The 11,529-nt window shown below is 29.7% G+C and overlaps 4 protein-coding genes across 4 annotated transcripts; all 4 read left to right on the top strand.

The window, feature by feature from the left end:
- Window positions 1-119: 119 nt before the first annotated feature.
- Window positions 120-566, top strand: Chro.30471 (hypothetical protein). Its single annotated transcript, XM_661284.1, has 1 exon — window positions 120-566. The coding sequence occupies one exon, from the start codon at window positions 120-122 to the stop codon at window positions 564-566; it is 447 nt and encodes a 148-aa protein (XP_666376.1).
- Window positions 567-1,406: 840 nt separating this feature from the next.
- On the top strand, window positions 1,407-4,664 carry Chro.30470 (hypothetical protein). The annotated part of the gene is made up of 1 exon (XM_661283.1): window positions 1,407-4,664. The coding sequence occupies one exon, from the start codon at window positions 1,407-1,409 to the stop codon at window positions 4,662-4,664; it is 3,258 nt and encodes a 1,085-aa protein (XP_666375.1).
- A 1,019-nt stretch (window positions 4,665-5,683) lies between these two features.
- Chro.30469 (integral membrane protein) lies at window positions 5,684-9,064 on the top strand. Its single annotated transcript, XM_661282.1, has 1 exon — window positions 5,684-9,064. One exon carries the CDS (start codon window positions 5,684-5,686, stop codon window positions 9,062-9,064), a length of 3,381 nt encoding a protein of 1,126 aa, XP_666374.1.
- A 351-nt stretch (window positions 9,065-9,415) lies between these two features.
- Window positions 9,416-10,426, top strand: Chro.30468 (insulin degrading enzyme). Its single annotated transcript, XM_661281.1, has 1 exon — window positions 9,416-10,426. The coding sequence occupies one exon, from the start codon at window positions 9,416-9,418 to the stop codon at window positions 10,424-10,426; it is 1,011 nt and encodes a 336-aa protein (XP_666373.1).
- Window positions 10,427-11,529: the final 1,103 nt, after the last annotated feature.

The following is an 11,529-nucleotide window of genomic DNA, read 5'->3' as shown; positions in this document are numbered from 1 at the left end:
TTGTTGTGAACTTGGATATTAAAAACGCATTCAAAGAGTTTACGTCTTCAGAGTATCCAAAAACTGAGTTTGCAATTTCTCCCTATAGTATAGGAACAAGCTATTTGTTGCTCAAAATCATGATTTCTTCACCAGAATATAGCATCATCAAGTTAACTAGTTTGGCAGTACAATTCTATAATAAGTACTTTACTCTTGTCACTCCTCTCATTTCCAGAGATGAATTCAAGAAAGGGGTTAATCGTGCTGTTGCTAGTATTGAAATTCCTCATATAAATATGGTTGAACTTCTTGATCAGTATTCCGGTTCTCTACTTGATAGAAAATCAGATCCAAACTGGAAATATATTCAAGTTGCATATTTACTTAATCTTAACTATAATGAATTCCTTAACAAATGGGGAGTTTTTGTTAAACCTGCTAAAGTTCTTATTTCTATTGTAAAGACTCATGTTTCAGCTATTGAATTGGCAGAAGCAAATTCATTCAAATTAGAAGGGTATAACAGAATCAACTCAACAAGTATTGTAAAAAAGATCGCAATTGAAAACAATTTTATTACTTAATAGATATAAAAGATGTATTCAAGTAAATTTTCTTTAAATAATAACAGCTACATATTTCATGTATTAATGAGTGCTAAATAATGAAATGCTACCAATGAATTCACTCATTCATTGAAGAATTTTCACAATGTTTTTTCTCTTAAAAAGCCAATTTTAGCCTTATCAGAACCGTAGTAAATCGTAAATTCCTATAAAACCTCTAGAATTGAAAAAATTAAGTGTTGTTTCTCAACTTAATATATTATTTCAAATTTGCTGCTTCTACCACACAACCATTCGTAATTGATATCTAGTAGTACTACAAAAAATAAGTATTTTAGACTAATTAAGCTGAATTCACTTATTTAATGCAAATAAAATCGCACTCTCTAGAACAAATAAATATTTAAAAAAATAATTGATCAATTAAATCCGCCCACTTGATCAAATTCATACATTCTTCAGATACAAAGAATGGTAAAGTAGCTCAATTTCGATGGTAGTTACGAGATAAGCATTTAATAGCAGCTTAGATTCAATATAATAATAAATGATTGAATGTACCTGCAATTAATTGCATTATCATTTCATGTTAAAATTTGAATGTTTTTCTAATCTTTAGAGGCTTGGCGCCTGGTAGACAGCACTTCATTTTCCATTAATTTAAGGTTTGTAGAACGGTACCAATATATAGAGTTAAAGGCGGAATTAATTTTTAGAGTAATAGTTATTGATATCTTAATTCAAATCATAGTTACGATCTATTCTGCAGATTATATTCAGTATAAGAAGTCAGCTTTGCTTTTCCGAGAAATCTTATACTCAGCATTAACTGAAAGATAGTTGATATTGAATATAAGCATGTTTCGACTAATTAGTTTAATTTCAGTCGCATGCTTGTTTTTATTAAATGAAAATTTAATTAGCAGTTATATTGGTTCAAAGAGTAAGTCACATTATTCCCATTCTTTATTAGAGTTAGAAAAAGTTAGTGGCGAGAATGGCTTTGAAACTTTTAAATACAGAGATGTTTATCTTAATGAAGATGTTTTAATCTCAAGAAAGTCATTCAATAATGGCTTTACTTTGTTTAACATTCAGCAGCCATTTGAAAGTTCTTATTCTGATTTTAGAATAACTTTTAATAGTGGAAGTTCCTCCGATCCAATACATTTACCTGGTATTAGATATTTTGCTCTATTTATATTCAGCAAACAAGTGAATGTTTGTATGAGCAAGGTTTTTAGCGAGGAAACTCATGCTAATTTTAAAATTAAGATAGATGCAACCAGATCTACTTTGATATTCACATTTTTAACTGAACAAACAAATAAGTTCTTTGACTGTTTTCTAAATACTATTAAAAACCAATCGTATTTAGAAAATAGTTCTTATTTTGTCGAAATTCTACAAGCTTCAGAAGAATTTGAAAAAATTCTTGATGATCCAAGTTCAATTGAGGTTGACAAGCTTATGATTAGAATGATTTACGGTAATCTACCATCATTTGGCTGCGAATCTTTACAAATTTCAAGCATTTTCTCGGAATCCTGTTTCAAGAGTTCTATTAAATTGAATGTCGAATTACCAAAATACTCAAGACAAATTGTTAATAGTATCTTCAAGCCTCATGCCATGTCCGCAATATTCATTGGTAAATTAAATAATTCAAGTCTCATTAAAGGGCTTTCTTCATTGACAAAAGGTAAGCTCAGAAAGACAGATGATTTAGATTGTAATAAAATCAATAAAGCCAACATGGCTATCAAAAACTTGACAAGTAATATTATTTTAAGAAATGGCTTCCATACGAATATATTGAGGCTTTATATACCATTTGAAACTTATGATTTGGAATCACTTGCATCAAATGGACAAGCTTTTATATTAAGTATCCTCAATTCCAGACATAGAAGTGGTATTTTAAACTTTATTTTTATGAATAGATTTGCTAATAATGTAAATAGTTACTACTATTCTGAATATACCACCACTATTTTGTATTTGGAAGTGAATCTGACTGAAAAAGGATTACAAAATATTCCAATTATAATTGAATCCATAGTTTCTTACCTCACTTTAATAAAGAGAACTGTTTCTAGCGACAAGCTTTTCTCTGAAGCACAGAATTTATTCAATTATCACCTCACCAAGTCAACAGTAATTTTATCGGAGGCTATAGAGAACTATTTAAGTTCGCATTTCATTATGTCCAAATCTTCATCCAACATTCTCAATTCAAATATTAACACTCAGTTTACACGCGCAAATGTTGAGTATTTCATTTCAAAAATGAACTTGAATTCTATTACAGTTACTCTTTATGTTCCTGATCAATTGGATCATTTGTCACTCTTCAAAAAAAATGAAAAGTCTGGAATATTCCCAGTTGAAACAATTGAGCCTCACACGAATACTAGAGTTTTTATATTTAAAATGGCTGATATTTTTCCCAATAAACTATCTTCCTTAAGTACAAAATATGCAGTTGATACATTTGGTCTACAATTACCAAACAATGATTTAATCAGCAATATTTCTTTACCATTTTTCCACTCAGCGCCTATTTTTGAAAAGTTACTTCATCTACACAAGTCGTTAGATATCCACTACAAATATCTTAAGGAATTGGGCAGTGAGACCATAATATCTCGTACAATGGCATATAAATCGATTACCACATCTGGAATATGGTTCTCCAGTAATGGATTATTTAGCAAGAGCGTTAATCTTGAGCTGAAATTTAGTTTACGTAAATGGAGTCCTTTATTAGAAAAGTTTAATGGTGAAGTTTCATCTTTTTTAATTCTGGCTACAATTCACATTTTGACTGCAATTCTAAACATTAAGCTGAGTGAAACTTTATACTATACAAATAGATTGAAATCAAATATAGCCTTTATTCCAGCTCAATCATTTAGCGATATGATTTCAGATCCATTTGAAATATTTCTAGTTGTAAATGCACCAATCGACTATTTTACTTTGATCATGAATGACGTTTTAAATACTATTTTATCCTTTGATAGCTACTTAACAGAGGAAATAGTTATTCGCGCGAAGAAAGCTGCTAGAAATACTTTATTGAGACTGTATGAAGGTTATACACAATTCGAAAAGGATCTAAAAATTGTTACTCAAATAGTTTCTTCCCAGCATTGTTCATTTTTAAGACTTGGTACCTCTCTTAAGAATGATTTTGATATTGAGCTTATCCGAATAGTATACTCTTCTTTATTCACATCTCCATCTATTTATGGCCTTATTCAAGGTAACCTCACTCCTTTCCATGCCAATCACATTTTGAATGTGTTTATTCAAGGTCTTGGCCATGAGTTCTTCTCAATGGAAATTAACGAAGAAAACAGTTTAAATTTCTTTAACAAAGAAGTTCACAATAATGATAAGAATGATTCCAATGATTATGCTCCAATATTAGAAATCAATACATCTATTTTGGATATTTCCACTATTCCAAATGAATATAAAAGTATGTATACTCATAAGCTAGACTTTACTGCTGATGCTTCTTACTCAACAGTTGTATTACTTATTGGTAAATTAACGGTTCCGAGCTTTATTAAGGCAACTGCTATCAAAGAAGCTTTGTCCAATGAAATTTCATCTAGAATTTCGTCAGACAAAAAAATTGATTTCGCTTCTTCTTTATCAATTGTTGCGAATAATTTTGTTGTGGTGTCACTAAGCATCAGGAGTGTTGAATTTTTGGCAGGAACATTAAATAGAATTCTAGACAAGGAATTAAATCAATCCATTTCCAAGGTTCTTAAAAGCCATAAATCCAAGAGTTATGTTAATAAAATCTTAGAGAATATGAATTTTGTAGATAATGTCTTTGAAACAAAGTTTCTTTTATCAAAAATTAGTATTTTGAATCTTGTTGGTGGTACTAGAGAATACTTGGATAAAATGGAGTTATCCGACATCTCTGATTTGTTATCTGATATAGAAACTGTTCCGCGTATTATGATTGCCACTCAAAAAGTAACTAATTTGAAGGCTTCCAAGACTTCTCTGGACTTCATTCCAAGTGGTTATAAAGATATTAGAAGCGACTACAAATGTCTTCTTGAACATCCAAATACAGTTTTCAATTGAATGTGATTTAGAATATTTATTTTTTTTGTCATTCAAAAACTATCTCACAGCTACAAAATAGTATAATGATGTAATGTTATATTACACTGTTTTTTAACAATAAACATAGGTAGATTAGCTCTATGAATTTAATCTCTTTTTTCCATTTATTAAGTTACTTTAAAATTGCTAATTTTGCAATGTATCTGTATACATTAGTTTTATTTAAAGGGTTTAAATGATTAATATAAATGGAGTGAGTGTACTCTTACAAGCATTGAGAAAACAGATTTGAATATAGTTAAAAATACATAGCATATAAAAATAGTAGTTATATATTTATTAGTTAGATTTTGATCTAATTTAGAATTTTGCATGAATGCATTTAGAACAAATAGAATCAGTTACTTATGTAGAGAAAATTAATAAATAGTTCCAACACCGGGTAAATAAAAATAAAGCTTAAGAAGCTAAAATCAATGGAAACAAAATATAGTTTTGTTCACCGAAGACATTTGAAGTTAATCTTTGCAAATTTCTTTGCAATATTTTAAATTAAAATTAGTCAGGCAAAACCCGCCAGATTTTCGATACCAGTAATTTAAATTTACAATTAGGGTTGGTAATTCTGTAAAAAATATTTTGCAGAAGAGTAATGAAAGTTAAAATAAATTTACAGGTAGATTAAAATAGTATAAGAACAGCCAGCTTTACAACAATTTATTACTAATAAAGAATGAGGCTATTGCGTATATTTTGGTTGTTTACTCAAATTGTGTTAGCATTTTCAGCGAAGAAATTTAAGAATGGAAAAAAACTTGATGTTATCTCAAGGTTTAGCTCATATTTGGCGAAGCCTATAATAACAAAACTAGGGAGGACAGTAAGCGAGGTAGAGAGCTCATCATTTATGAAATCAAAGATAGATGGTTCTACATATAAATTCATGAAACTTCAGAATCAGATGTCCAGTGTTTCTTGTATCAAATAATGACTTTGAATATTCAATAATTACTCTCTCTATTGGAGTTGGATCTGTCATGGACCCTGAGGATCTTCCAGGTCTTGTAAGTTTGGTACAAGAATCACTTTGTTTAGGAACCTATCGGTTTGTCGATAATTCCAATTTTTGTAACTTTGTTATTTCAATTAATGGAGAAATAGATATGAAAGTTTATGAGAGAAATTCAGTATTTACTATAAAGGTTGGAAGCCAATATATTTCAACAGCTTTGGACAGATTAAGCGACATGATTAGGAATCCTTCATTTCCTGAGAAATTATTTTTTGCCAAGACTAAAGAATATTCTGGTACATTTGAGAGCTTACTGAATGATAGTGAATTTTTGTTTCAATGTGTTATTAGAGACATATCTTTGGATGACAATATATTTAAGAGATTAAATGTTCTTACTGATAAATCAATTAAAGAAGCTAGAGAGATTTCAGAGATTAACTTACTTGAACAAGTAAAGAATTTCTATTATCAACAGTACAGCTCTAGTATTATGACTCTAGTCGTAGCCAGTAAGCATACCATAGCTAAGTTGTCAAATGAAGTAGTTTTAAACTTTTCTTTGGTTAAGAATTTGAATATTTCCAATCCACTTCCATTTGACTTAGCAAAAATAGTTCGCCATCCTCACCTTGGAGTAGTTGGAAACGCTATTTATGTTAAGGCTCATTCTATTAATGAGCTAATTCTCGAGTTTCCCATAGATTATCAGGAAGTTCTTTGGGATTCTTCTCCAAGTTCCTATTTAGAATATTTACTCAAAGATAATTCTGAGAAGAGTTTGAGCAATTTTCTTACAAAAAAAGGATGGATCTTAAAGATGGAGGCAGTAACTAATTCTCACAGGTACTCATTTTCAAGTTTTGAAATCAGGTTTTTACTTACGTTTAAAGGAATTGATAAGATTAAATCAATTATTCAGACAACTTTTATTGCTTTAGAACATATTAAATCTTCTCCTGTAAATCAGGAGATTCTTGCTGAGATCAAGCAGATACTCAAGTACAAGTTCGATTACTATTTTGATGTTTCTCCAAGGCAAATATCTAAACAGATTATTGATTCTTTTGATATTAAGGGATGCTCTCCCGAGGAAGTTCTTATTGCTGGAAATCTTATAAGGAATTCAAGCTTGGAAGAGATTTCTGCATTTTTGAATAAAATTTCTATCGAAAATTTGCTCGTTTTTGTAAAGCTCACGGATTTTCATAAAGATAATTTTGGTATATTAAACAAAGACCAGGGTATTATTCCAGAATTGAATGTAAATACTCCTATAAATAATAACCCTATAATTCCGAATAGGAATAATAATGCCTTATTGGCAAGCAAAGGCCAGGATAGCGATGATTCTCAAATTGAGAAAAATTCATATTTAAAACAAGTACCTGAACTTGATTTTATGCAGGATCAAGAGCAGGAACAGGAACAGAAACAGGAACAGGAACAGAAACAGGAACAGGAACAGGAACAGGAACAGGAACAAGAACAGGAACAGGAACAGGAACAGGAACAGGAACAGGAACAAGAACAGGTACAGGTACAGGTACAGGTACAGGTACAGAAACAAGAACAGGCACAGGAACAAGAGAAGAGGATTGAGGCCAATCCAAGTTCAAAAATGATCAGTTCTAAAGACAAGGATATTGAATTTAGAACTTGCCCAATGTTCAATAACAAGTACATTGTAGAGAAGATCTCTGCCGAATTTTTCACCCAAGTAAATTCTGCAGTTAGTCAGATTCATGCAAAGTCTATTGAGTTCAAGATCAGGAAAAGAAACAAACTTCTGGGTAACACTCCCTTACTAAACTTTTCAAGCAGTGCAAGCTATCGAATATACACACCTACAATTCTAAAAAATGCAGTCTTAGATTACTTATCAGCAGAAAGTTCATCAAAGTTTAAAAGTCTTCATAAAAAGATTAAAGACAATATTAATTATCCAGTATATAGCAGCTTTATTTTTTTCAATAACATAAATCACCAGGCTCCTTCTGCAACATTCTTCCTTAGAATCATGCTTCCAGAACCAAAAAAGCTTGAAAACAATAAAAATGTTTTAAACAGGCCTATTATTGATTTGGTACATACTAAGTCCATCAAAGAGCTAATTTTATCACTTGAAGTTTTAGTTGCTTGTATTAATTATTCAGCTAGAGATATAATTAAGCAAATGCAAAGCATTGAAGGAGCTTTTTTGATTTCAAGTATCCTGAAATCAGAACTTGGTGGAGTTCCTTTTGGAATTGAAATCAAAATCAAAGGATTCTTAGGTTCAATTTTTTTAGCTATTAAATCATTATCTAAAAAAATTCTCCGTTTGAATAGAATCATTTCTCAGGAAAAATTTAAAGAGATTAAACAATCTATTCAAAACAAAGTCAAATCTGAGAATATTCATCGAAGTTCGAGCGAAGTATCTCGGTTATTCTTGAAATCAATTTTTGAAGAGCAGAAAACGTCGATTTTATCTTTGGAAATCGATTACAGTTCAATTACTTTTGAACAAATTTTGGAGCTGTCCTCACTATTATGTAATAATGGATCATTGGAAGGCGCATTGCTTGGAAACGCAAATCCAGTTCAGGCTTATACAATACTGAATCAATTCACGTCAGGAATACGTAATAAAAGTGGGAAGAACAATCAAGTTTCTTCGAAACTTAGCCCTATTAAAAACTCCATACAAACTTGGAAAGTTCTTGATCCTCTTTGTTGTCGAATTACCACAAACTATTATTATTTAAATAAAATAAGCTTAAATAATTCTTTGAACTCAAATTCACTATTATATGTTCCATTTTCATACTTTAATTCACAATCAGTTGCATTCCAAGTCGTATTTGAATATATTTTTACCATTTTCAATGAAAAGCTTTCTTTATCTGGAGCAGAAATTGAGTTTTTCCCAAATGTTAATGAAGCTTTACATATTGGACTGGCTATTAAATTGTCAGGGCTAGACAATGTTTCAGTCCTCTCTGAAAAGGTTTTAGATATTTTTTATAATCTTATCACTTTTATTAAAAATATTCAAAAAGAGATATTTGATCAAGCAAAGAATAAAATACTTTTGAATGAAGATTTAGGTTTTGAGCTTGGGTCTTACGAATCAAGACTATTATTTCAAATAACTTCCAGAATAAGCATATTTAATGTTTTACGAGAAATAAAGCCATCTTTGAAAAAATTGGATTTTGAAACATTTATTAATACATTTAATTTAATTCTAAGTTCGCAAAAGTTCTTGATTGCAACTCAACAAGATTTAGAAAGTTCGAAATGGGAAGAGCTACAAAATTATATTCCCTCAGGATTTGTTAGTATTGAAGACTTAGACCAGGTAACTAGTTCTGGTGTTTGCAAGTTTATTAGGATCCCTATTAGGTTGATTGATGCATAAAAATACTAATGAACGACGTTTATTACTACTTTTAATATATCTAGCACGATTGGTAGAGATGTCAAGTACTTAAATTTGCGAATTTAGGTTTTCGCTAGAGTAAAGCTCAAAATATTGATTTATAATTACTTTTGAATAAGTTTGTTTATACCTGTAGAATTTCTCAATAACTTTTTCTCATATGAAATTATTAAATTTGTCATTTTTTTTTTTTTAAATCACGATACCGGTATTTATATAAATGCCGGTATCGTATAATTTTAAAAAAAATTATCACGTGTAAAGAAAAAAATAATTGTGGGAAAAAAGAGTGCATGAACCATATAAATCAATGAAAAATAAAGAAATAAAATGTTTATAAGCTTGAAGTTTCTATTTCTTTTTGGTTTGGTTTATTTATTGCCATTAAACTTTAATTACTATAATTCTGAAAACTGTGTGAAAAGCTTTTCATTTTCAAACCAGGCTCATAATTACGATTCTAAGAGCCCACACATTAAATCAGTGATTGATGACGATAAATTTATAAAATCCAGAGTTGATAAAGCAAAATATCGCTATATTAAATTTAAAAACGGTTTGAAGGCTTTTTTAGTAAGCAAAGAAGATGCAGAAAAGTCTGAAGTTGCAATTTTAGTTGATGTCGGGTTTCTTTACGACCCTCCAAAAATTATTGGATTATCAAATTTAGTGCAATATAGCCTTTTGTTAGCTTCTTATCAATATCCAAATATAAATGAGTTCCATAACTTTATAAAGCTATTGAATGGAAGAATATATTTGGACCTTCATGAAAAATCTACAGTATATTCATTTACAATAGGCACTGAATACCTTAGTGAAAGCATATTCAGATTTAGTAGCTATTTCCATAGTCCTTTGTTGAATAATGATACTATTAACAAAGCAATGCTAACAATATTTAGCCAGTTAAATAGAATGAAAAGAAGTGAATTCTGGGCAAGAAGAGAAATTGAAAGAGAAATAATTGGCTTAAATGCTAAATTTGACACATTCTATTATGGAAATAAAAATACTCTATTAAATAATCCACATTTATCAGAAGGAGAGATCTATGAAAAAGTTCGTCACTATTTCTCAAAATTCTATTCACCTAATAACATGAAACTTGCTATAGTTGGAAGAGAACCTCTTGACAAATTGGAAAAATATGTAATTCAGAACTTTGCTCATATTAGAAGTAACGGTTTTAATATAGTAAGAATTGATGATAACTATAAATATGTTGGAAACCCTTTCATTAGAATCTCAAAGAACATTGTTACTATACGGAGATTTAAAAAAACTGGGATTAACACAATCAATCTCCGATTTCCAATTGAAATACAAGTTGTTAATTGANCAAGAGATCCCTGCTATGTATATTAAATATCTTTTAGATGGAAATTATAAGGGAATATTGCGCAAATACTTAAAGTCTATTGGAATTTCTAACCCAATTAAGGTAGGAGTAGTAAATTATGAAGGGTTTTCAACATTGGATATATCAATAGATCTCTACAAATATCAATTAAACCATTCGTGGAATTTAGTTAAAGCAATTATATCAGCAGTAAAGTATATCATTGAATTGCCAGTATCAGAAAGAATGGTAGAGGAGGCAAAAAATGTAGCAGATATATTTNCAATTATAGAGAGACCGAATTTACTAGAGACCTTGCATATAATATAGTTTACAAAGCTAGCAAATACAGAATTAAACCTCATGAAATTATATATGCAGATGAAGTTATGGAAATTGTTGATATTTCGTTTATTAAAGCTTTTATTAACTCAATAAAAATTGATCAAGTTTCTATATTCTTCTTTACACCTGTATTATTAATTAAAAAAATCCCAGGTAGTCATAAAGTATTTAGATCAAGCTTTTATTCTAGAGGATTTAACGTACTAAACTCTAATGTTACTCCAGCTGGTATTGAATCTCCTAAAAATAATAAAAGAGATGTAACTCAAATTATTCTATGGGTTTACAATACAATTAAGCAATATTTGATAAAAATTTTAACATTTATTTTCCAGAAGGAACTTCAGACTGAAGATACTAGTATTAAAAAAGATATAGGCAAAGGAAACTCTGATCAAGAGTCTGATGAAATTAACAAGGAAAATTCCTTTGTTGAATGTAACATGGTCTACAAATCAAAGAATCTACACACAGATTATTGTGTTAATCGATTTCCCAGCGAATTCTTTGAAGATATCTACAATTTATCACTTTCTGCAATTAAAAGTACTTATAATTTGGATATTTCTACTCTTAACCCATACACTCCTTTTGACTTATCTTTAAGACCATGTGATGAAGATAAAAAGATAGTTCCTCAACCTTTAATACTGAGTATTAAAAGATTCATGAATAAAAACATAAAAAGTTTCAATTCTATAGAAAATGATAGTATTAATAAATACAATTTTTGGTATGAAGGTGATGCAAGTCATTA

Source organism: Cryptosporidium hominis, assembly GCF_000006425.1.
Source record: "Cryptosporidium hominis TU502 chromosome 3 CHRO013181, whole genome shotgun sequence".
NCBI classification, from domain to species: domain Eukaryota; phylum Apicomplexa; class Conoidasida; order Eucoccidiorida; family Cryptosporidiidae; genus Cryptosporidium; species Cryptosporidium hominis.
Note: the sequence above shows the minus strand (reverse complement) of the source record. Positions and strands in the feature narration are given on the sequence as shown.